We start from the raw sequence: 25540 nt of genomic DNA on the forward strand, positions 1-25540 counted from the left end.
TCCTAGGGCCCTGCCTGGTCTTGTTTTCCAGAGCCTCCCTCCGGAAGCACAGGGCACCGCACAGAAGCACATGATGACAGCACTCAACCCGCACAGAGCTATAGTTTATTCAGCAGTATGGGGAAATGAAAAAAACGAACACAAAACCCTACTATATTTACAGTATAACAATCAAACTGTACAATCTGAGGGTTAGTATCAAGTTAGCATCCAGCATCTTTGTATTTTTTAAGTCAAGTCATCAGTAGTTAAAAACCAGTTAAATTTTTAACCCTTTGTAGGAATTGCTGAGGGAAGAGTTCAGGGGGAGAATCCATGGCAGAAAAGCCAGCAACCAGCCTTACACGTGAGAAACAGGAACATTTTTTTTCCACCCATAGCCTCTTTTTCTAGCCACCTGCTCCAGAGGAAAGTCAGTGACAAGTGGGGATACATGCTCAGTGTACAAGGTAACTCAAACGAACGGCGGTTGGCAAAACTGAGGCGGCGGGAGGAGAGGAGGCAGGAGATGACAGCCTGGAGCAAGGGGAAGGGCCTCCGGCTCCCCGCGCCAGGGCTGCTGGGTACACACCCAACCCGTCACGGCCACGTCAGACCCCCTGGGACTGGACACGAACCCATCCCAACACAAAAAGCAAATAAATAAAAATATATATTAACTCTCTCTTCGCAGGGAGCTGGGGATGGGCGTGGGAGAGGGGGAGAAAGAGGAAGAAGACCTGGTCCTTTGAAGAAGAGAGCCAATTCCGAAAAGGGGTTAAAAATAGAACACGTCTCAGAGGCCACAGCAGGTCAGAGTGGGATTTGTCTGATCTTGGCAGGGGTGGCTGCGTGGACACCAGAGTGCAGACTTGAGACGTGTGCTTGAGACTTCTGGGGGCAACTAAGCCAGCCCTGGACTCACTCTTCCTCCCCGTCCCACCCACACCACAGCAAAGAAGCGCAACTGAACACATGACTGGCCTTCCCCGTGTGGGTCAGGCAGGGAAATGAAGCACTTTTGGGTCAGCGAACTGAGCAGACGCCTGGGCTGCGGCACGTGGCCAGAGTCCAGGGAAAGGAGAGGGGCAGGGATGGCCCGGCCTCCGCCCAGGGGCACGGGTTCCCCTCAAAATGTGTTCATGCAGCATTTGGGGGTCCGGGGGCGTGGAGTCCTTCTGCCCCCTCTCCGGACGGGGCTTTTTCAGTTCCTGGGAGGGGCAGCATAGGCAGGGTGAGGAGTGCCCTCGACCTTGACGCCCTCACCATACTGAGGCCCGCCGGGGTGCAGCCTGCAGGGCTCGATGCCCTGGGTGCATGTGGCTTTGTCCTGTCCTTTTGGTGATGGCAAATGAGGGGCAGGCCCCCCAAGAGTCCCTCTCCTCCCAGAGGCACAGCAGATGGGAAACTGAGGAGAGGCTGGGAAGTATCCTGGGAGGTCCTATCCTCTTTGGGAAGGGAAAGGGGAGTCAGTTTCCAGCATATAAAAAAAATTAATCCCTGAAGTCATGAAGAGTGGAGATCCTTTTTTAAATTCTTTTTTTCCTCTTTTCTGAAAAACTTTGTCTTGGAGATGTTGGCCCCAGGGGTCCAAAGTGCAGTGAAGGGGATGGTGGGGGAGGGAGTTGGCACTAGGTGGCCTTGGGTGGGGTGGGGTGCCCCTCCCGGCAAGGCCCAGGCTCCTCAGATGGACGTTTCGTCGCTGCTGCGGGCAGGCGGTGGGGAGCGGGGGCAGGATAAAGCACAAGACAGGAGTGGGGGCATGAGTGCAGCTGGGGAAGGTAAGGGAGCCTCAGGGTGTAGGAACCACCGGCCCAGGGTTAATGCAGGAAGTTAAAGAAGAGAAATCTGGAGAGGCAGGAAAGGAAAGTGACAGAAAAGGCAGACAGGGGTTAGTCGGAGCAGAGAAGACAGTGAGAAGCTTTCACCAGGAGAAGGAAACAGGAAAGCAACCAACCCCAGCTCCCCACCCCCCCCCTCGCTTGGCCTGATGCAGGCTGAGCTGACCCCATGGGCCACCATGGTTTGTGGGCACGTCACAGTAAGAGAGCTGGGCTACGCCAGCCCATTCGTCCCCCGACTGCCTACCAGAGCAGCCTGGGGAGGCCTGGAAGCGGCTCTGAGCCCAGCCGGGGCCTCTGTGGGGTGCACCCTGTCCCACCCAGCCAGCCCCACTCACTCGGAGCCCGACGAGTCCTCATCCACCGTGCCCGCCTTGATACTCATGGCGATGGGCATGACCCCGTTCAGCTGCTCCTGGAGACTCTGCCGGGGTGGAGGGCGGGGAGGGGGCCCGCCCCGGCTGCCCTCGCTGGCTGAGGAGCCCCTAGAAGACCCTGTGCCTTGCTCCAGGGGGAGCCGTAAAAGGCTGCTCTTCTCACTGATGGTGGGCAGACACTTCTTCTTGAGGATGCCTGTGGGCCGGGGGAGCAGGCGCCATGAGAAGCAGGTGGGGGGATCATGGGGCTGCTCTAGGGAGCCCTACCAGCCACAGGGCAAATGTGAGGTGTGAGGCTGCCCAGTGGGGGAGCATGGCAGCTGGGCATGCCCCACTCACCTTTGTGAGGTTGGGCAGAGGGGCCTGGAAGGGGGCCAAGGGACCCCTCCCGAGGCAGGGCATCTCCATTCTCCCATGGGCGCTCCTCAGAGGCCCCATTGCCACTACTCTCCTTTGTTGTGGTCCCAAAGTCTCCTGGCCAGGGGGCCTTCCCGGGCCCTGGGCCCCCATCTGGTGGAGAAAGGAAGTAGGTAAGGCCCAGAGAAGGCAGACAGCTAGGAAAGTCACCACCCGAGGAATCCCTGCCTCTCTGCCCTCCCACTGCCCCCTCAAAGGCCACAGCCCTGGCGCTGGCCCACCCTTGGGGGTACTGTGCAAGGGCAGTCTCTCAGCGCCAGGCCCCAGCAGGCTGTCCCAGCCCGGCTCTCCAGGGAAGACGGCCTCTTCCTCCTCCTCCTCTTCCTCCTCCTCGCTGTCTGATGAGTGAGTAGAGGCATAGGAACCACTCTGGTCATCTTCCAGGGACAGGTCACTGTCAGAGTCTGTGTCGGGGTCTGGGAGATGGGGGAGAGATCAGGGCTGACACCTGCACACCTTCCACAAAAGCCATGCAGCTGTCCCCCACTGGCCACCAGGAGCTTCCTTTCTCACCATGCTGCTGGTCCTGACCTTCCAGGAATAGGCTGCCCGGGTCCCCCAGGCCAGGGGGCCCTTGGCCAGGGTTCAGTGTAGACTCTTCCCTGAAAAGACAAGACGACGCTGGAGGGGTCAGCCCAGCCCCTTGCCCAGTGTCCCGTTCTTTTCTCTCTCCTAGGTTTCCCAGGCCCTGCCCCGTGCCCCTCCTGCTTCTAATTTAAGCTGCCACCCGTGTCAGCCATCCTGTATGCTATTCAACTCCCAGTAGATGGCTGGCCTGGCTTCCAGCATGGGTGGTGCTCTTCTCCCCTTGCCGACGCCCCCAACACCAGCACTCACCTCAGCAAGAAGGGGATGTAGCTGGGCTGACTCTTGCCCGAGCGGCTGGCACTATGCAGAGAGCCGGCTGAGTCTCCATAGGGCTGGTACAGCCGCCCATCCGCATAGGGGCTGGGGCAGTTGTAGGACTAGGCAGGGAACAGAGAGATCAGTAAGTGGGGGAGCAGCATGGGGTGGCCCCAGGATGGGGGGGTGGAAGGGTCGAGGGAGCTTGCCCTAAGGCCTACCTCCCACACACCCAGGTCTGGAAGAGAGAGACCCCACATCTCAGCTGCCCCCCATATCAGGGCCCAGTAGTGGTTGTAACTCTGCTGTAGCTGTGCCAGCCCTGGGCACCCCAAGTACCCTGGACTTGGCTACATGACAGGGCGTCCTGGTAAAAAATGACCTCCCAAGAATGTGCTGGGAGATAGAAAATTTACCAAGATGCGCCAGGGATTCTGATGTTGGGTATCTGTGACTGCATCACCTGTCTGGCCCCTTCCCCAACTTATTCTTCCTAGCTCCACTCCCATCTCTCCTGAGTCAAAATCCTCCTCCCCACCCCCAAATCCCACTCTTCCCAGGCCACACATACCATTTTCCCACCCCTCCCTCCTTCCAGAAAAGGATGTAAGGATGAAGAAAAAGTGGGGCCCAAAGCACAGAGAGCGAGCTCCCTGGGGCTCCCGCCTCTTCCTCCCGGCCCCAGAAATCATCCACCTCCCCGGTCCCCGGCTCCCTCACCGAGGTCAGGGTGGACTTGGTGGTCAGCGCAGGGTCGGGGCTGGGTTTGCGGCTGCAGGCAAACTTGAGTGCTTTCCGGACCTCCTTGCTAAGCACCACGTAGGAGAGGAAGATGAAGGGGCCCTGGCAGGCAACAGGCAGCGGCTATCTAAGTGCCCGTCTGGGCACCCCACGGCCAGGCCTCACCTCCCACCTCCACGGGGTGCAGCCAGGTACCTGGACGCAATTGCAGGCGGCAAAGAGGTAGTGGAAAAGGAGGGTGTCACTGTTGACAGAGAGCAGCGCCAGCAGCCACGTGGCGCTCAGCAGCAGGAGGACAGCGAAGGAGGGCCGCAGGCCCGAGCTAGAGAGGGGGAGGCTGTGAGCCCGGCCCAGAGGTCCCCTGCGCCCTTGCCTGCCCACTGCCTGCTGCCCAGGCACCCACACCCCATACTCACACGGGGCCTTTCTTCTCAAAGCCCTGCCGCTGGGCAGCACAGGAGGCCCGGGCTGCCAGGATGTACAGGAAGACACTCATCTAGCGGGAGAGGGGATGGGGGAGGGGGGTCATCAGGGGACAGACAGCTTCTACCCCACCCCATGGGGGCCCAGCAGTTGCACCATTCTTACAGGGGGTCCTGAGGACATACGCAGCCTGCTCGCCCCCAGCCCACTTTCTAGCACCTACCGAGACCGCGAAGGCCACGGGGCCAGCAAAACTCCAGATGAGCGTATCGTAGACGGAGAGCCAGCAGAAGTCAGGGTTCCCATAGCCCTCAGGGTCCAGGCCCACGGCTAGACCTGGGGGTACGGTGACAACAGCAGGGGAAGGGGTGGTAGGACCTCGGGAATCAGTCAGGTGTCATGTGGACTCACGGGCAGGCGCCGAGGATGAAGGGCTCCACCCACCCTGTGTTCCTGTGACCATGCTGACCCTCTAGGACGGGGGACCCAACCCCTGGTGGGAAGCCTCAGGGGCCGAGAGGACGACTTGGCCTGGGGCATGGGGATGTGGGTGGGAAGAGCGTGGCATGAAGGTGGACCCCGGGCCTAGAGATGTAGAGCCTCGGGCCCGGGAAGGAGGTGGGGGTACCTGTGATGAAGGCGGGCACGCCCCAGCCCAGCATGTAGTAGAAGCGCATGGGGCCGGCGTTGACGTCGCGCACCTCGGTGAGCGCCCGGTACAGGTGCAGGGCCTCCAGCAAGGCCCAGGAGAAGGTGCAGAGGTACAGGAAGTGCAGCAGGATGGCGATGACTGTGCAAGCAAACTGGGGGCCCGGCCACGCCAGGTCAGTGACTGGGGCACCCCCAGGGCACGGATTTCATCTTCTCAGGCAGTAGGGGAGGGCTGGGGTGTTCGGGGTGCTTCAGGAAGTGTGGGCCAGAGGGAGGTACTTCTCGGGTGCCGGGGAAGTGAGGGGGAGCCCGAGAAGAGGAAACTGTGGGCTGGGAGCTGGGCTGCGTTCTCTCAGAGCCCCTGCTGCAGAAGCAGGGACCGGGGCAGGGAGCTGGGGAGGACTCCTAGGGAGCCGAGAGGACTGGCAGTTGTGGACAGTTTCTGGGTGAGGAGAGATATCTTACAGGGAGGTCAGCCTGGTTGATTCCTAGGAGGAAGACCAGCTGCGCCAGGCCCAGAGCAGCAGTCAGGTTCCGTCGGATGCCGTGCTGGTTGGAGCGCAGGGCACGCAGGATGGTGAGGAAGAGGAAGGCGAGCAGCAGGGCAGCCAAGGTGACCCCTAGGGTCACGTATGTCAGTGTCTTCAGCGGCAGGATCTCCCCATTCTGCGGGGCAGGTGGCAGGAGGCCAGGAGAATTAGGAAGGGCGGGGCCTGAGCCTCCAGCCCAGGGCCCTGGGCCCCCACCCCTAGCTCCACAGCTGCACCCCCCACCCCAATGTGGGTCCAACCTCCCGCCGGGACACGTCCATGAGCACGGCGAAGCTCGTCATGTGGTTGCACTGGCAGCTAACGTGGCTCTCGTTGCGGAAGACGACCTCGCAGCCTCGGGCTGACCAGCCACCAGTGCCACTGACCCTGCGGGAGGGAGGCAGGGTCAGGAGACAAGGAGGGTAAGGCACCCAGGGGCCTGGCTCTCCGCCCAAAGCCTTGGGAGTAGGGCAGCGCAGGCTCACAGGATGGAATGGTTCCAGAAGACGCAGATGGGCTTGGTGCGCTCCTCCGTCTCCAGCAGCCGGAACTGCACCGTGACCGGCTTGTCCAAGGCTCGGGGCAGAAGCTCCTCATCGTCATGGACGCTGATACTCACCACAGGCGTGTTGATGACTGGCCGTTTGGGGACTCTGATGAGGAACAGGCAGGCGTATGGTCACTAGGGCAGTCTCGGGGATACCCCCAGCCCCCGGCCTCTCTCTATGCCTCATGGCTTGGCCGCCCAGCCTGCACCCCCAGGTCCCCCTTGTCCCCTCGGCGGCTCACCTCAGGCTGCGCTTGTCCGGGTCGTAGTTATGGGGCAGCAGCCCGGCCAGAGTGCGGTAGATGATGACACTGGCCACGGCCTCACCTTGGCTCAGCTCTGGGTGCCGCCGCTGACGCCGGGCCAGCTCCTCTGGCTCCTGGGCCTCTCCGGGGCCCGCAGGCCGGACCACAGTGGCTGTTTCTGGGATCAGGACACTATCCACTCAGCTGGGCCCTGCACAGATGCCCCAGCCTGGCCCCTGGCCCACCCCATAGCTCCCCACTGACCTCGAAAGACAGAATCAGGCAGAATGACCGTTGTCTCCAGGTCTGGGGGCCGCTCCCCCCGCAGTGCCTCGTAGCGGGGCAGCTTGGCCCCAGCAAAGTTCCCCTTGTCCAAGCGAACTACAGAGATGACTAAGGAGAGGGTCACAGGTCAGACCCTGGGGCTGGCACAGAGGCCCCCAGCACAGCCACTCGTGCCCGGGATTCTGTGCACAAACCCCGCCCTGACCCAGCCTCACCAATGTTGGGCGTGACAATGGTGAAGGGGTTCAGGTAGGTGTGCCGCATGTTCTGAGCCAGGGCGCTGGCATAGGCCTCATAGTGCTGGAGCAGCCAGGCGGTGCCTCCCTCCGTCTGCTGGATCAGCTCCCAGTGCCGCTTGTTGGCCGCGTCCAGGAGGGCACTGCCCACCCGCAGCAGGTTCTAGGGTGGGTGTGGTCACTCGTATGGCCCCACACCTCCTCATCCCCCCACCAGGCCCACCTGTGCCCCGCTCAGCCCTGGCTACCCCCGCCGGCCACCCACCCGAACCACGCCCCTCCCTCAAACCTTCCCTCCTCCTCTGCAACTAAGAGCTTCGGGGCCCTGGGCCTGGACCCCTACGTAGGTACTAGATGCTCATTCCTCCCCACTGTGGCACAGTGGGCAGGGCCCCTGCTCCGAGGAACCTGGTCACACCAGGCCCCAATAACAAACATTAGTTTCTATCAACACCTTACTAGGAAAAGGGCTGGAAAGAGTTGCTCTAAATTCCACGGCTCAAGGGAGCTCCTGGAGGCCTCATGCCAGCTTGGAGGTCCCTCCACAAAGGCAGGGATGGCCCCCAAGTTGCCCCAGGAACAGGCTCACTCACCATGACCCCCATCTAACCAGCCAGCCCTGCCCCAGCCAAGCCCCACCTCGGTGAAGTGCACATCCTGTGTGGCGGACAGCCCAAAGCCCCGCTGGGCGCTCTCGTGGGCCAGCAGCCGTGTGGCCAGCTGGTAGGCCACCTTGACGTCGCTGCCGAAGTAGCCAGCCGTGTGCTGTGTGGCATTGCGCAGGAGCAGGGCCAGTCGCTGGGAGCGCCCCGAGTCCAGACCCGACTCGTTCCGCTGCAGCCGCTCCGCCTAGGATGGAGCCAGACAGGACAGGGAGCAAGGGAGGTCAGCACAGGAGGGCAGCAGTGAGGTCCCCAGAGGGCAGAGCTGGAACTCGGGAATAAAAGGGCCTCAGGAAATGGGAGAAATGGCCACTCTGGGTGGAGGCCCCAGGAGGCAGGGGCTGGAACTCCAGAAGCCCCTTTCTCAAAGCTGACAGCAGGGAGGGGAGAGAGGAGCTAGAGATGGGGAGGTTCACTTACAAAGCCCTTCAGCTCTGAGAAGGTGACTGATGTGCAGTTGAAAAGATTTGGGGGGAGCCACCCCCTGTGCTCATCACAGTGGCGCACGGCGGTCCCTAGGGGAAGGAAGCCCAGAGGGCAGGCCTCAGGAGAGACACAGGAGGCTTCCGGGACCTGCCTGAGTTCCTGGGGGCCAGCACCTCATGCGCCAGAGACAGGAGACAAGCAAACAAGGGCCCTGCCCTCCTGTAGCCCAGGTGAGAAGAGGAAGACAGGTGTAGAGAACACTAGAGCCAAGACCTCTGCAAGATCAGCCCAAATGAGGACTCTAGAAGCACGGGGCACGTGTTCTCCTCGAGCCCCCAGACCTCACTGCCCCTCTGCAGCCACCACTTTGGGATCTCTGCCCCCCTCTGCTTACGAACTCTGTTGGTCATCGATCCAAGGACCAACACCAGCCCCCGTCCCTGGGCTGTGTCCCCCGGAATAGCATCTGACGGCCCCTGCTCCCCAGACTGCCTTGCTAGTAGCATAACTCCCATTCCGGGGGGCGAGCTGCGGACGGGAACTCTGTGTGAGTCATCTCCAAATCTCTAGCACCCAACCCCGCGGCAGGCACGCTGCAGGTTTGTCAGCATTTTTGATAAGAGCTCCAAGATGCAGGTGCCCTTCATCTGGGCAACCCTGGGAGCAGAGGCACAGTGCGCCCAGGAAGGATGGGACACGGAGTCTCCAGGACCTGAAGACCAGAGAGAGGTGCCAGGATTTGCAGCCAGGGGCTTCCCACCCTTGTCCCAGAGATGAGAGGCTAAGTCCACAACATCACATTCTAGCTTCCAGCACCTACCAAAGGAGCCTTTGGGGCAGGGGGCAGCAGCAGGCAGCCCAAAGCGGGTACGGGGCCACCAGATCCCAGCCTCGATGGCCCGTGGGCAGCTGTCATAATTCACTGCAAGGAAGCACACAGGGTCACCCGGGGCAGCTGTCCTTCCAGCCCTCCCTCAGCAGCTTCGGGCCGGCAACCAGCCCCTGCTCCTGGACTCCCTGGGACGCCAGGACCGAGCGCACAGCAGGAGAGCCACCAACCCATCATAGGAAGCCTACCTTCACAGCCATTGGTGGTGACCTCAGCAAAGGGGTTGTCACAGCGGTCACACTGGCGCCCAATGACGCCTGGCTTGCAGGGACACTGGCCGTCCTCAGGGTCACAGACGCGGGACAAAGAGCCCGTGGGGTAGCAGTCGCAGAGGAGGCAGGTGGGGCTGCCAGGGGGCCGGTAGTGGTTCTCCTGAGAGGGAGGAGGGAGGACATGGGTCACTGGCTCAGGTTCTCTCCAGGATGCTCATGGGTCCTTTGGGCTGTGGCCCCTCTAGAGGGAGGCTCACTGAATTCAGGTCCCCCTGGGAGTGGTATTCAAAATATTTAGAGGTGCCTGGGTGGCTCAGTCGGTTGAGCGTCTCTCTTCGGCTTGGGTCATGATCCCAGGGTTCTGGGATCGAGTCCGGCATTGGGCTCCCTGCTCAGCGGGGAGTCTACTTCTCCCTCTGCCCCTACCCCCACTCCTGTGAGCACGCATTCACTCTCGCATGCGCTCTCTCTTTCAGAAAAATAAAATCTTAAAAAAAAACTTAACTGGTAATGATTTGTAGTGAGGTCCATCAGTGAGACACCAATCGATCCAAGTGGGTTGCAAACACCAGTACAGCTGGCCTAGAGCTCACTGGTAAAGTACTGGTCCTGGGTCCCCCCAAACCGCAGACATACAAGTGCACGTGGCCACTTGCGTCCCCTCCCACCCCCCACCCCCCATCAGAGTAAGGGCACAAAGTCCTGAGCTCTCTGCAGGTAGGCTTTCTCCACTGCCTCCCCTCAACGGCCCAGGTGGCTATGTGGAGGCCCAGGTTGGGGCTGTCACCTTGCAGTGGCACTCGCCGCTTGTCTTGTTGCAGTCTGGGTCGAAGCCTTTGCCGACGTCACAGTTACACGGGCCGCACGTGGGATGTCCCCACCAGCCTCGGGGGCAAGGCTGGTCAATCCTGCAGAGAGGGGCCCAGGCAGACATGAGCCCCCTCTGCCACCCCCGTCTGCTGCAGCCGTGTGTGGCCCTTCTGACTGTGGCTGTGGCTCAGCCCGGTTCCCGGGGCTCTGAGAGACACCCCAGAGACAGGCTGCGGCATGCCCCGGTCCACTTACCTGGTCTCACAATATGGCCCAAGGTAATTCTGGGGACACTCGCAGGTGTAGCCGTGGGGGGCGCTGGGCTTTCGGATACACATGGACTGATGCTCACATGGGTTCAGGTCACACACGTTAGTACAGTTGTCGCCATAGTAACCTGGGACCGTAAAGACAAGAGGCTCAATCCCCACCCTGCACTGGCACTTTCTATAAACTTGCCTTCACTCCACCTCCTTCCACCTGAGAGTCCTACCAGCTGGCTGTAGCTTTGTAGTGCGGGAGACAAGGCTCCGAGAGGTCACGCGACTGGCCTCAGGTCACACAGCAGAGCCGAAGTGAGACCCCGGGCACCCGCCCACCTCCCCATTTCCCCGGATCCCTGGCACACCTGGATCACAGCTGCAGGAATAGCTGTCCCAGTCATCACTGCAGTAGCTGTTGGCAGGACACGGATTCGAGTCACAGGGGTCTGGCAGGCTGCAGCCTGGCTCCACATTGATGCTTTCCCCGCGGCTAGGATCCAGACCGCTAACCCCCTCGGGCGTCTCGCTTACCCTCACACCCTGGGAGGGACAGAAGCCATGTTGGCCCTCCCTAGAGCAGGCCTCCAGGTGGGGAGGATGGGAAGGCAGAGGGGGACGCTCACCTGCAAACAGCCTCGGAAGCCGCGGGCCACACCGCTGGCCGGCCCAGGCACTCCCCCGACCGTAACATTGCTCAGGTGCAGCCCGTGCAGCCGGGGGCCCAGGTTGCCCTCTGCCCGCTGCTGCCCGTAGTCGAAGGACAGGATGGCATGGCCGGGGCCCCCACTGGCTCCCAGTGCCAGCTGGGCATGGTGCCAGTCGCCGTCATTGGCCCGGCCTGGCTCCAGCTGGAGAGACGAGGCCTGGAGCCCTGTGCCCTCCACACTCAGCACCACGTGGCCTTCCCTCAGCTTCACCAGAAGAAAAGAAAAGAAGGTCAGCAGCCTGCTTTCATCGGCTCTTCCAGCCCACTGTCCTCCTCCTGTCCGGACCACCAAACCCATCCTAGGGCCCAGCGGAGGCCACAGAGGAAAAGGTATTATTTCCCTCGGGGCCAATAGATGGCAGCAGTGATCCAACGAGCAGCTCTAGCTGCCTCTTCCTTGGGGAGAGAAAAGACCCCGCCCAGCCCTCTCTGACCAGCCCCCTTGGAGGCTACTGCAGCCCTGGTCAGGGCCCACCTGCCCCCTACCCGTCCCCGCATCACCTGCAGGGTGATGGTGCTGCGCCCCCTGGTGACAGCCTGCAGCAGGACACCGTTGGCCTGGCGTGTGCGGAACATGAGGCTGAGGTGCCAGGGCTGGGAGATGGGCAGTGAGAGGCCGTGCCAGGCCACCAGGCTGCTGCCCAGGAAGCGCTGCGGGTTGGCCATTTCTGGGGAGGCAGATAAAGGCAGACTCTGAGGGGTGGAGCAGCCAAGTGCCGCAGGGGGTATGATGCTCAGGGGTGGTGGTTCCATGGGAGGCAGGGCACTGCCTCTCCTAGTGCCCGCTCCCCTCGTTGGCCCCGCCCTCCAGAGCACTTACCTGTCCTGGGCCCGCCCCACACTGTGCCCAGGCCTGCCTCTGACTGGGTCCTTTGTCTCCAGTGCTACCCTCTCGGGGCTCTGCCCAGACACGCTTTTCCACCCACAGCCCAGCTTGGCTGGGCCCTGCCCAGTGCCTGCCCGGACCCTGCCAGTGTTCCCAGCATTGGTGACAGCTCTCGGGCCTTGGCCTCTGGTGGCTGCCTCTCCTACCCTGGGCACAGCTCTTGCCCCCGAAGCCCAGAGGACACTCGCAGCTGAACGCGTCCCACTGGTTCACGCAGGTGCCCCCGTTGTTGCAAGTACTGCTGTCGCACACGTTCTTCTTGGCAGGGCAGCCTAGAAGGGAGAGAAAGAGGCTCGGCTCGGGGCTCCAAACAGAAAACCTGCTGCTGGAGGGGCCTCTGAAACCCCCAACACGTCCCCATACCGGGCATAGCCCTCCTTTCTGCCCGGGGCTCCTGGCCTGGCCCCTACCCCAGGCTCGCATACCAGGCACGGTGCCATTGTTGGCGATGAAGTCGGCCATGTCCACGTGCCGGCTGTCCACCTGCAGGTTCCTCATGCAGCCCACGAAGTGCCGTGTGCGGACCGGGAAGCTCTCTGGCAGGTCGGGGACCCCACCCAGCAGCAGGGGCCCTGTCAGATCCAGAGACCTGGCGGCAAAAATGGTGGCAACATGAGGCACCATGGGGGGCCTTCTGGCTCTTCCTTCTCCCCTCTCCCTGCCACAGGCCAGAGTGTGGAAGGGCCAAGGCAGGAGCCCAAGGGGCTCTGAAGAACAGCACAGGGGAAGGGAGGCACCCCAACCTGGAGCTACTCTCATCTCATCCCCACCTCTCCTCCAGACCCTGCTCTAATCCCCTAATCTTGCGCTTCTCCCGCGACCCCCACCCCTGCAGAAGGCTGAGCAGAGGCTAAGGGAAGCAAGGTGAGGGAGGGCCCCCATCTAGAAGGCTTTCCATTTCTAGGGCCCCGAAGGCCCACCCTTTCAACCTTCCCTCCCCACCTGGCCCCACGCCGTGCCCCATGCCCCAGCCCTCTCCCCTGCTCACTTTTTGCTGCCACCCTGGGTGCCCTGGGCAGCGCAGGAGTAGTTGCCCAGGACAGCTCCAAAGCGCAGGGCCACCCCTGTGTCGCAGCCATCCACGGTCACCACAGCCACCTTCTGTTCCGAGGGGCCCTGCGGGAGCCCCGTCTGACCTAACAGTGGCTGTGGACAGAGAAGGGCGGAGAAGGGGCGCCGTGAACAAGGAGCCCACAAGGTTCATGGGCCAGGCACAGAGACACCAGCAGCTGCTGACTCCCCTTTGTACACACGTGTGTGGATATATACACACGTGCACATACAGCATGCTCACGTGACATACGTGCTTAACTGCCTTCCTCGACATTCACTGGAGTTCGTGCCTAACAGGACGCGGAGTATCGAGCACTACTTGGTGGCGGAAGGGGAACAGCCCAGCCAAGTGGCAAGTTCGCACCCCCCTCCCTCCCTTTCAGCCAGAAGTGCCATGACCAGCCCCCCGGATGAAGTGCCACCTTGGTCTGAGCACCTGAGCCAAGGACAGAGCCCTGCGACCCCTGACCCCCTCTGACACCCACCTTATTGTAGTACTTCAGCTGCACTGTGTGCCACTGGCCATCACTGACCCCTCCGGGCACGAACGGGGACACGGTGGTGGTCGACTCCCCTGAGGAAAGGACCCAGGTAAGCTGGGACACCAGATGAGGGCTGGGAATGGGGAGGGTGTGCTCATGGTGGAACCAGACCCAGGTTTGGCTAGTGGGAGTGTGTGACTTGGAGTCGGGGGCCAAGACACCTAGGGCCTTTGGGGGATGGGCAAGGACATGGGGCAACCGGGGTCACCTGCAGAGAAGGTGAGCTGGACCTGCTCCTGGATCACCTCGAGGGCCACAAAGTCGTGCTTCTCGTTGAAGCGCCCGTTGTATAACAGCAGCCCATCACGCTCCTTGGTGGCAAACCTGAGCAGGAGTTGGGGATGGGGGCAAGGAATGGGGCACCCACCTAACCCCAACCACCCCAGCCACCTAACTAGCCCCTGATCTTACTCAGGACCCTCCGGAGGGCTGACACCTTGGCCCTTGGCTCTATGGGCCACGGAGCTAAAGTGTGGACGTTGAGCCCACACCAGAACGGAAACCAGAGCCCTGAACCCTGGCTCCCCACCCTCGAGAGTGTGTAGGAGGAGTGGTCAGTGGACCCTGGTGGGTGAGGAAGGTCTGCCGGCAAAGTGCACAGGCAACCCTAATTGCCGACCTGGCTCTGCCAACAACCTGCTCCCAGCACTCTCGCTGCCTGACCTTTCAGCCTGTCTGCAGACGGGGAGACACCCCAGGCTCCCACCGCCCTCCCTCACCCCTCCCAGTGCCCGGCCACTCACGAGAGGGCCAGGGTGAAGTGGAAGCGCTGGCGCAGGCCACGAAAGGTGATGAAGGAGCGGGCAGGGAAGCTGCGTGTGGTCACCTGGCAGTAGGGCTTCTCGAAGTCTCCAGACGGGCAGTCGCACTTGAAGCCGCCCACCAGCAGGTTGACGCAGGTGCCCCCATTCTTGCAGACACCTGGTGTGCAACGGCCTGAGCGGGCACTCACCTCGCAGTGCTCACCTGGGCAGGGGGAAAGGCAGGGTGAGTGAGTACCAAGCGCCTGAGACGGTGGAGGGGAACTGGGATGCCTCCCTGCCCAGCCACACCTCCTGTAACACTCCTGAATTCTCCCAAGCATCCTCACCACCCTCCCATTATACTGCTGCCCTGCAAGTTCCGTGAAGCTCCCAGGCCCTTCTGTACTCCTGGCTGGGGCTCAAGCACACGGGCCCGCCGGGGGCCCCGGTCATAAGGCCCAGGTCCTAGTTAGCCTTTGGTGTCACGGCTACCAAGCAAGCTTGGGGGTGTTCTGTTGCCACAGGGGTGAATGTGCATGGAGGAAAGAGCCTGCAGGACAACACCAGAGCTGGTGCCAAACCCCCTTCCTCCCTCCCTCCCACTGGTGCTTTTGTCCCTGTCAGGCGCCAAGATCAGTTTCCCTCTCTGGGGATGAGACCAGACTTCCACTTGGATTGTCAGAGTTATGGGTGGGAGGGAAGAAGCTGGGGACTCCCAGGAATGGGGCGGAGAACTCCCACCCGAGCCCTGGGGTCCAGACTGAGGCCCCCTGTGCACTTGGGAGATGCTGACAGAGTGGGGAACTGAGCCTTGGGAGCAGACCAGGATTTCAGTGGAGGAGCTGAAAATTCCAACAACATCAGATGGGAAAATCCACCCCTTTCTCTCCCTCCCCATTCCCAGATTCTAGAGATAGGTTCTCAGCTCCTGTGCCTAGTGACTGGCTCTTGTTTCCATGGAAACTGTTGTTCGCCTACTCTAAGCCCCCCTCCCCATCCTCTTGGACAAAGACTCCCCTCCCATCCCCCAAGCCCTCCCCTCCCTTCCACCCCCACCCACAGCAGCAGCTGAGAGGAGTCAAGTCTGGCAAGTTCTGGGCAGGAAGATGCAGCAGGGAAGGCGGTGGGGTCTGCCTGCTACTGCTGGCAGAGCCAGTGAGCATGGCTGTGGAGGAGAGAGAATAAGGCCTAACCTATCTGGGAAGGAAGGGCCCACGGAGGAGAGGAGAAGGGGGTGACCAGAGGAGAAACAGGATCCCGCAGGGCAGGGTCAGGAGCACAAAGCAGAGGCAGTGAGCCTCCCAGGGAGAGGCTGGGGAGGGAATGTGTAAAGACCCAGGTCACAGGCCAACCAGGACGCCTGACCCTTTTTCCAGCACCTGGGCAGGGGTGGAGCTATTCTGCTTAGGGTCACACAGGTACAACGACCTTCTGAAACAACCCTGCTCCACACCCAAACCCCTCGTTTCTTCTATGCCTTCCCCTGAATGCCTGGGAAGGAAAGCACTGCTTATAGCTCAGAAAGATAACTCTCCCATACTGTATGGTGACTAACATAACATAATAAAAAATTAGTATTAAAAAAGAAAGAAAGAAAGAAAGAAAGGTAACTCTCCCAGTGGTGGGAGAGACCAGGTCCCTGGCCCAGCTTCAGGGCTGGTCAAGCTGTGAGGTGAGACTCAGAACAAGCCACCTGATCCCAGGGGTCTCTTCAATCACAGCCAACGCCTTCCAAGGGCTAGCTCTTCACATGTATTAATTTAATTAGGCCTTACAACCATGCTATGATGTAAACACAGTCATTATCTTCATTCGAAAATACTGAGACACAGAGAGGTTCAGTAATTTGCCCAAGGTCACGCAACTAGTGGCAAAGCTGGACTATAAACCCAAGCGGGCTGCCTCTAGAGCGGTGCTGACCTCACTTAGCCGCCTGAGATGGGGGGCGGCGGGTTCTCGGAGAAGAAGGGCTCCCCCCTCCGCTCTCCCCAGCAGCTCGTAGACCAGCCAGTGAGTTCTGCGGCTGCCCAGCGTAACCCATACCTCCCTCTGGAAAGCGACGAGACAGCCCGGCGCTTAGCCGGGTCTGCGCCTGCGCCGCTGCGTCAGCCCGCCAGGCCACCCCGCCCCCCACCGCCGCTCACCCGTGTAGCGGTCGTGCTCACCCGTGTAGCCGTCGCGGCAGAGGCAGGTGTAGCCGCCCTCGCGGCTGCTGCAGCGCCCGTGGGGGCCGCAGGGCCGCGAGTAGCAGAGGTCCACCTCGGTCTCGCAGTAGTCGCCCGTGAAGCCGGGCGGGCAGCGGCAGCGCAGCCCCCCGACGGGGTGGATGGGCCGGAAGAGCACGGACGAGGAGGCGATGAAGGGCGCCGAGGAGTCGAAGCGCAGCACGGACACGCAGCGCATGTAGTTCTCGCACGGCTCGCGCAGGCAGATGTTGTCGTCGAAGGGCAGCACGCGCTGTGCCGAGATGGCCGTGAGCAGGCTGCGGTTGAGGTACAGGCGCTCCTGCAGGTCCTCGGAGGGCAGGAAGGGCGGCCCGCCCCCGGGGCCCGGCGGCTGGCCTACGGACAGGCTCACATTGAGGATGTGGCCGCCAGGGGCGTCGGTGTCCCGCTGCACGTTGAAGACCACCACGTGGTCTGGGGGTGTGGCCAGCGTGGCTGCGACGGCCTGGATAAAGAGACCCAGGAGGGGTGACAGGAAGCGCTCCGGCGACATGTCCTCCAGGCGCAGCGTGATGCTGTGCGTAAGCATCTCATCCGTGATGATGGTGACACGCAGCGCGCACTGGGCAGTCACGCTGTGCACGCCGTCTGCAGAGAAACGACAAGGGTCAGGACCTGACGTGCAGCTGGGGAGGGCAGGGGTGCCGAGCCATAGGCCTAGCCCTGCGCAGCCCTGGGTGGCCACTCCCGAGAAGGGAGTGGGAGCTGAGATCCAGCCCACAAACCCCTGCGTTGCCCAGATGCCACAATGGACTCCCTTTTCTAATTGGCAAAAGGCGCCCAAGAAACTACATGTATGTCTCCTGTAGGCAAGTCACACCTTGAGGGATCAGCCCCCATAGACACTAAGGGGAATCTGATTTTCAAAAGTTGTCTTTGCCCAGCTTTCCCAAAGCCCTCCGTTGGGAAGAATGGTACATTTTTCTAATGTTTGTGCACCTTTCCCTGCCCAAGCCACGAGTTTTGATCCCTTACACCAGATTCAGGGCTTCCCTTCACAAGAACCCGATTTTGCCTATGTCATACCTTTCTATAGGGCCCAGAGCACCATGAGATACCCACAAAAATAATCATCCTGCCCCCTTGGCCTCTATATCTCAACACTACCATCACCCTGACCCTGGCTATGCTCCCTCCTCCCCCACCAAGGCAGAGTGGGGGGGTGAACTGGGTCAGTGGGCCACCCAGTCCCCCTCCCACTGAGCCCCGTAGCTGCTTGGGCGCAGGCCGGCTATCCCCATAGCAACGCCCCACACAAAGCATTCTTCCCGCCCAACTCTCCAGGCTGCCGAAGATAGCCTGGGGGGGGGCTCACCCCAGGAAATCCAGCGGAGCCACCTTACCAGAGCCTGTACCACCCATTGCCTTGATGCTGTGAGGGATCTGGGGGGCAGAAAGGGAAGGGCCTGGGCAGCTCTCCAACCTGAAACCACGGAAGAGCCCCACTAGGCTGACCTCTCCTCTGGCCTTGGGCCTCCAGCTATTCATCGCCCACTTGGCTCACGCATTACCCGAATGCCTGCCACACCTGCAGGCCCCACACTCACTTATAAACAGCTAGGTGCTAACACACTCTAGTGTCTCACTCCACCCACACTCTGATCCCAGAAATACCATGCGCACCTGATGCACATATACATGGCGATGGATTTTATTTAGCTCAGAAATGAAAGCTGGAGGCCAGTGGGGAGGAGGAAATGGCTTGGCAGGGTTCTAAAAGGTATTCATACTTTTATTTATTACAATGTCCTACACATAGTAGGTGTTCAGTAAATACTAAGATGTTGATGTCTCCATAGTGAAGAAGTGGTCTTTAAAATACAGTGGGGGGGGGGGGCGCCTGGGTGGCACAGTTGGTTAAGTTTCTGCCTTCGGCTCAGGTCATGATGCTGTGGTTCTGGGATTGAGCCCCGCATCGGGCTCCCTGCTCAGAGGGAAGTCTGCTTCTGCCTCTACCTCTCCCTGCAATTTGTGCTCCCTCTCTCTCACTCTCTCGCTCGCTCTTAAATAAATAAATAAATAAATAAAATCTTTTAAAAAATAAAAAATAAAATACAGCAGGGGCCCTGAGTTGATATTGAAAAGGACTCCCTGGCAGGAACGGGTCAGGAGATGGTGTTTCTGGGGTGGGGTGGGAGTAGGAGAGGAACCTGAAAATAGATTCTGTTTCTACGCTATACCTATTTGAGGTGGCTAACTACCCCAGGCAGCTCAGTTGAGCCTGGGAAGGCTGAAGGCAGATACCCATCTCGGCCCCGTCCTCCGTCCACCCACCTACCCTCCAGCCTCATCACCTGAGACTGCCAAAGCCCGCCAGCTCTCACCAGCAAGCTTGCATGTCATTACCCACTCTTGCTCTTCCCACTCCTGTCTATAGCCACCAGACATGCTGAGCCTTCCCACCTGGCCTACCCAGACGCCAGCCCACAGTCATCCTACTTCTCTCACCTGCCCCAAGCTCACCTACACCAGGAAGCCTGCCCAGATGATGACCTCAGGCTCTACTTTCCTCCCTCTTTCAGACCACCCTGCCCTGAGGCGTGGAACTGACACAGGGCTCCTGTGTATTTGGTGTCTCTGCCCAGTGATTCCTTGATGGGATAGTCTCTCCAGGCAGAAAGTGGCCCAAGAGTCCACACCAGTGCCCTTGACTGATTAGGGAAGGGAGGGGGCAGTCAAAGCCCATGAGCGAGAGAAGCCTCACCACCGCTCAAGCCCTGGGAACAAGCACTCCTCCCTGTGCCTCCCTCCTCAGTCCCAGGCCCCGCCCATGCCCCTCACCCAATATGTCTCTGTTGCTTCCCATCTGGTCTACCATCTGTGGCCACCTGCCCCCTCCTCTGTGGTCCCCCATCCCAGCAATCAACCTACTGTTCAATCCTTCCTCTTTGTTCCTCTCCCCTGCTTTGACCTGGGTCACCCCGCAGGTGCCAAGGCAGGGTGGGAACAGGGGTCCCAGGTCCCAGACTGTGGCAGATTCAGACTCCAAGCCTCTCTCCCCTGGGAGATGTGCCAGTGGAAGCTGCAGGCCTGGACAGGGTCTACCGCTCTGGGTGCTGACCGGACCATGCACAGGAGCTCCTGTGTGTCCCAGCAGAGTAAGAAAAGCAGGGAGAATTGGGGCTTCAGGAGAGCCACCCAGCCAAGGGAACCAGAGAGGGGGAAGGCAGACAGGCATGAACGTGGAGACTAAACGGGAAAACAAAGATCCAGGAAAAGAGCCAGCAATGGAGAAAGTGGGAAAGGAGAGAGCCACACAGGAGATGGGGAGAGGGCCACGGAGCGGGGCAGAGCAGGAGGGCCCCCATGGGCAGGGGCAGGGGCGGGAAAGAAAGAGAGACAAAGAACAAGAGAAGGAAAACAAAGGGGCAGTGGGAGTCAATTCTCCCTCACCCCAGCCTCCCTGAACTTTGGGGTTGCCGTGGTGACTGCCTCCAAGGGTCAGGGCCGAGGGGACAGGATGGGGCCAGGGCTAGAGGGCCAGCCCAAGGCCTTCCCTTCTGTCCTAGGGGAGCTGTGGTCAGGGGCTCTGCCCTGGTAGGAGCCTGCAGGCTGGGCGGGGCCTCCTCAGTGTCCTGCCACTCTCACCTAGGACAGGCTGTGGGGAGGACAAGAGGAAGAGCCCCTTCTTTTCCATCCCTCCCGGCTGCTTGCTTCTACCAGCACGGAGAAGGATCTAGGATCCAGGAACTCCAGCCCTTCACTTCCTCCTGGCGGGAAACTGAAGCTTTAAGAGGCACAGAACCTTGTCCATGACCTCTAAAAGCTCACATGCCCAGGCCCCATGGCCGCCTGAGAAGTAGGGTAGGGGGCATCTGTCCAGGTAGAGCCCGCAGCGGGCTGGGGGCTGAGGCCACACCCTGCATCTGCATGCCTCTCATCCCCTCCAGGCCAGTCTCCCCGGGGTGACAGTAGAGGAGTGCCAGACTCTTCTCTTCTTCCCCTCCCTGATGTGTCTGGAGTGGGGTACCCCGGCCCATCAATCTTCAGGGTGCCCCTAACAAGGGGCCCTCATGGGGGTGCCAGTGGTTCCCAAGCTTGGGGAAGGGACTCAGCAACCTAGGGCTGGTCCCCTCCTTGCCACTCCCCACAGTTGACAGAGAAGACAGAACGCCCCCCCCCCAACTCTCCTCCCCCAACGCTCTGTCCAGGGAGTCTGCAGGCTGAGCGCTTGGCCAAGCAGCAGGAATGCCCAGCCTGGGTCCTGGCCAGGCTCCCACGCCCCAGGACTCTGTTCTCTCCCCACTGGAACAGGGGGCTGTACCCTCAAAGGCCACCAGTCCCCTGGCTCATCCTGGTCCCACACCCCATTCTGAGCCCAGGCTGGTCACAGCTAGCAAGGAAGGCCTAGCATCCTAAGAACAGCCCATGGGGTGGCAAGGGGGCCCAGGAGGCCTCAGCCTGCCCCTGGCTTCACTGCAGCCCCTCCCCCAAGCTGGACCCCGAACCATGGCCTCTGACAGTGGGGTCTGTTTGGACAGAGACAATGAGCTCTGGCTTCACTTCCTGCAGGAGCTCTGAAGGGGTAGCCAGGCCAGGCTCTTTCTGCCTGGAGGGAAAAGAATGCACTAGACAAAGTCCCCCTCAGCCAGTCTGGGGCTCAGCCGGGAGCCAGAAGGGGCCAGAAGAGGCCCGACTGCAGGGTCCCGACCCCTCGGCGGCAACCCTGTGCCCCATCGCCCTCTGCTCTGTCAGAAGCCTGTTATGAGATCACAGGAATAGCCTGCCGGGCATGAAGGGGTGCTGAGGGGACCAGCTCGCCTCCCCCCCCCAACCCACACACCACCGTCCTCTCTACCCCTCCCCCAGCTCTCCTGGCCCCCTAGTCTTCCACGCGCCTTTTTTCACAATCTTGGCAGCCAGAGCCAGGGCAGCCTCGCAACACTTCCCCTGCCACGTCACAGGGTGGTAGGCAGGGGGCAGCCAACCAAAGCAGCCCAGCCCAGCCTGGGGCGGCAGGCGGGGCCTCCACCAGCTGCCAGGATTCCTAGGGCTCCTTCCCAAGCTGTTTCTCACCCCTCAACCTCTGTGCCAGGCCCTGGGCAAGAGAGGCGGGTCAGTGGTTCCTCCTTGGACGGCTGCCCGGGCCCTCCCCCAAGGGGCACCCCCGCCCAACACCACCTGGGCCCTTCCTTACCTGACACCAGCACGCTCATGATGGCCTCCAGAGGACGGTTGTTGTCCAATGCCCGGCTCAGCCTCAGTTCGCCCGTCGAGGCATTGAGCAGGACCAGGCTGAGTTCATTCCCCCGCTCAAAGCTGTAGGTCAGGCTGTCTGAGATGTCAGGGTCGTGGGCAGGCACGCGGCCAATGGCACCCCCAGGGAAACTGCTTGAGCGGTTGGTGACATAGTTGTTGAAAAGGATCTCAAAGTTGCCCAGCACTGGTGGGTTGTCGTTGCGGTCAAGCAGGCGGACGTGGACTGTGGCCCGGCTCACCAGGGGAGCCGACGTGGCCTGGATGACCAGAATGTATTCGGGCCGGTCCTCGTAGTCCAAGTCCACCAGAGCAGTCAACTCCCCAGAGAAGATGTCCAGTTGGAAGACCTCAGGGATGTTTCCCTCCACGATCTGGTACATGATCTGGGCGTTGGTGCCTTCGTCAGGGTCGGTGGCTGTGACGCGGGCCACGGCCAGCCCAATGGGGCTGTTCTCTTCCACAAACACGTCAAACTCGTCCTGCTCAAAGACAGGGGGATTGTCGTTCACATCCAACACGGTGACCGTCACTTCCATGGGCGTGCGGGCTGGAGGCATCCCCTTGTCCACCGCATACGCCCGCAAAACGTATTGGGCCACGTTCTCACGATCGAGCCTCCGAAGCGTTCTCACGATGCCTGACGTGGACTCTACGATGAAGTCACCATCTCCATCATCGCCCCCTTGGAAGGTGTAGAAGACCCTGCCATTAAGGCCAGAGTCACGGTCAGTGGCTGAGATCTGCAGGACACTGGTGAAGGGGGGCACATCCTCATAGACGCTGCCCTGGTAGGAGTCGCGCAGGAACTGAGGGGCATTGTCATTCACGTCATTCACCAGGATCTCCAGGTAGGTTGTGTCAGACTTCTGGGGAATGCCATTGTCCCGGGCAGTGATGGCCAGGGTATAGGACACTTGGTCCTCATAGTCTAGCTCAGCCTGGGTGGTGACAGCCCCCGTGTCTGCATCAATGCGGAACTGGGGGATGCTGTCCTCCATAAAGTAGGTGATGCGGGCATTCTCGCCTGTGTCCTCGTCCGTGGCACTGATCAGCACCACCGTGGTGCCTGCTGGCCGGTCCTCGTTAACGTTCACCGTATAGTGGGAGCTCTGAAAGACGGGACGATGGGTGTTGGCATCAGTGACATTCACTACCACCTGTGCCGTGTCCTGCCGCGTGCCGTCGGAGGCAGTGACCGCTAGCACATATTGCCGCTCAAGTTTGTAGTCCAACGGCAGAGCGAGCGACACCAGCCCACCACCACTCTGGCTGGTGATGGAAAAGCGGTTGCGGGTGTTGCCGCTGGTGATCTGGTAGGTGATGACACTGTGGGCATCACGGTCCACAGCCGACACTGTCACCACGCTGGTGCCCACGGCCGCATCCTCATTGAGTCTCACCGTGTACTCTGGTTGGGTAAAGGTGGGGTTGTTGTCGTTGACATCCAGGATGGTCACACTGACGCTGGCTGAAGCAGTGAGCATTGGGGTGCCATGGTCTCGGGCTTCCACCCCAAAGCTATAGAAGTCAACCTCTTCCCGGTCCAGTTCAGCTGCCACAGAGATCCAGCCTGTGCCATTGTTGATGGCAAAGGGGAAGTCATGCCCAACCCCAGCAAGGCGGTATTCCAGGCGGGCATTGTCACCAGCATCAGCATCAATGGCCTGGACATGGAGAACCAGGTAGCCTAAGGGGACACTCTCCAGCACAGTAGCCTGGAAGGGGGTACTGACAAAGATGGGGGCATTGTCATTGATATCCAGGACCTGCACTGTCACCAGGCCAGAGACGTTAGATAGCGGGGGGCGGCCACCATCCTGTGCCCGGACCCGCAGGGTATATTCCTTGGTCGTCTCATAGTCAAGAGGGCTCACCACATCCAGAGCCCCAGTCTGAGCATCAAGGTAAAACTGTCCCCGAGCATTGCCACTCATGATGCTATAGTGCACCAGGGCGTTACTGCCCTTGTCTCTATCTGAGGCTGTGACCCGGAGCACCGGGGCCCCCGGGGTCACATCCTCGCGCACCTGGACCACGTAGCGCTTCTCACTGAACTGAGGGGCGTTGTCATTGTCATCCTCCACAGATAGGAACACAGCGGCTGTGGCACTCCGTGGACCAGGGTCCCGACCCTGGTCACTTGCCTCCACTGTCAACTGGTAGGATTCTACTTCTTCCCTATCCACAGGGCCACGGGTTCGGATCACCCCAGAGCGAGGGTCAATCTCAAAGATTTCTGAGGGGCTGCCGCCAGGCCCCTCCAATAGGCGGTACAGAATATTGGCGTTGGGAGGGGCATCGCCATCTGTGGCTCTGACAGTGAGCACCTCATAGCCAACCTCCAGGTTCTCCCTGAGGCTCTCCTTGTATTCCTGCTGCTCGAAAACAGGGTCGTGATCATTGGTGTCAGTCACCAAGATGGTGAGTGTGGCCAGGGCACTGCGTCGGGGCATGCCATGATCCTGCGCCGTGACCCTGAAGACATGGGTGCTCTTGGTCTCACGATCCAGCTCCTCGGCTGTGGTTACAGCACCCGTGATTGGGTCCAGAGAGAAGAAATGTTTAGAGCGGCTATCAAAGAGGGCATCCATGGTGTACTCAAGCCGGCCTGCCTCACCTTCATCTGGGTCAATGGCCCGCAGGGATGCCACCGGGGTACCCGCTGGCTGGTTCTCAGGCACTGTGGCCTGGTAGCTGGGGGGCTGGAACTGGGGGGCTGTATTCACATTCCTTTTCCGACGCCCGCCCATGGACTCTTCTGTTGACCTTTCCCCTGCCCTGAGCCCTGGGGTCTGCACCAGCTTGCAGGACTGGCATCTCAGTCGTGGAGCCTTTAAGCACAGCTGTTCCTGGGGCAGGGTGAGCTTGCCCTGTGGGGAGAGGTGGCCTCCAATGCCCAGGAGGCGACAGCTCCATGGGCAGCCTTCTGGGGCTGGCGGCAGAGGGATGTGGGCTCCGGATTCTGGACACCAGACCCTTAGACCGTCGTGGTGGGGCACCAGGTGGCCAGTCAGCTCTGTCCCTGCATCCCTGCAGCGGCTGGTGTAGAGCCAGAGGTTGGAGGCTGAGGCTGGACAGAGCCAGCCCACGGGGGCGCAGGCCCCTGAGGAGCCACGTCCCCCGGACCCCAGGGAACGACAGGGCCCCACTTGGTCTCCCAGCAGTGGCGGCAGCAACAGCAGCAGCAGCAGCAGCAACAGCAGCGGCGGCGGCGGCGGCAGCAGTGGCGTTGGAAGGGGGGCGCGGGCTGCCCGGCTCTGCATCTCTCCCTGCTCCCGGCCGGCCGGGTCAACGGCGGCGGCGGCTCCTCCTCCGGCTCCAGCCGGCCCCGCCGCGCCTCATGCCCGTGCCAGGGCGCCGGTCCCCGGGGGCCACTCGTGCGCCCCTCGGGGCCTGCGCCTTGCTGCCTCGGCGGGGCCCGGCGCGGAGCCGCCCGGCGCGGAGCCCTCCGACGCACCCGGGCTCGCACCGCTCCCCGATCCCGGCCCGCGCCCGGGTCACCCCGACCACCGCGGGCTGGCGCTGCGCCTCCACTTGCGCGCCCAGCTCTCGCCACCTGCGCCCGCGGGGCCCGCGCGCCCCTGGCCCTGCCGACTCCCTGAGCCCCGAGGTGCCCCCTTCGCCCCCGCGGGATGGCCCACCTGCGCCCGCGGAGCTACGCACCCGGACCCCGGCCGTCCTCGACGGCCCCGCGCCGCCCGCTCGCGCCCCGCGTCCCCGCCGCGGCTACTGCTGTCCCCGCGGCCAAGGGCCCAGCCCCACGATCCCTCGCCTCCCCGGCGGGCGGGCGAGATCTGCAGAGCGGCGGC

The 25540-nt window shown here is 61.3% G+C and overlaps 1 protein-coding gene across 2 annotated transcripts; it reads right to left on the reverse strand.

Moving 5' to 3' along the window:
- Window positions 1-93: 93 nt before the first annotated feature.
- On the reverse strand, window positions 94-25151 carry CELSR2 (cadherin EGF LAG seven-pass G-type receptor 2). 2 transcript variants are annotated; one of them, XM_057310404.1, is made up of 34 exons: window positions 21670-25151; window positions 16473-17120; window positions 14308-14530; window positions 13773-13888; window positions 13508-13596; window positions 12958-13115; window positions 12395-12558; window positions 12116-12241; window positions 11585-11751; window positions 11001-11288; window positions 10743-10917; window positions 10370-10511; window positions 10092-10212; window positions 9281-9464; window positions 9024-9125; window positions 8198-8292; window positions 7755-7964; window positions 7095-7278; window positions 6859-6987; window positions 6592-6772; window positions 6288-6455; window positions 6063-6189; window positions 5738-5938; window positions 5250-5424; window positions 4845-4957; window positions 4615-4694; window positions 4394-4520; window positions 4178-4300; window positions 3452-3579; window positions 3128-3216; window positions 2836-3030; window positions 2537-2707; window positions 2159-2393; window positions 94-1684 (listed from the first exon to the last, which is right to left on the reverse strand). In XM_057310404.1, exons 1-34 carry the CDS (start codon window positions 24992-24994, stop codon window positions 1663-1665), a joined length of 8781 nt encoding a protein of 2926 aa, XP_057166387.1. In that variant the 5' UTR covers window positions 24995-25151; the 3' UTR covers window positions 94-1662. The 2 variants fall into 2 exon arrangements, with proteins under 2 accessions (XP_057166387.1, XP_057166388.1); XM_057310405.1 differs by lacking the exon at window positions 2537-2707.
- Between the last annotated feature and the right edge of the window lie 389 nt (window positions 25152-25540).

This window comes from Ursus arctos, unplaced genomic scaffold (assembly GCF_023065955.2).
Source record: "Ursus arctos isolate Adak ecotype North America unplaced genomic scaffold, UrsArc2.0 scaffold_12, whole genome shotgun sequence".
In the NCBI taxonomy this organism is placed as follows: Eukaryota; Metazoa; Chordata; class Mammalia; order Carnivora; family Ursidae; genus Ursus; species Ursus arctos.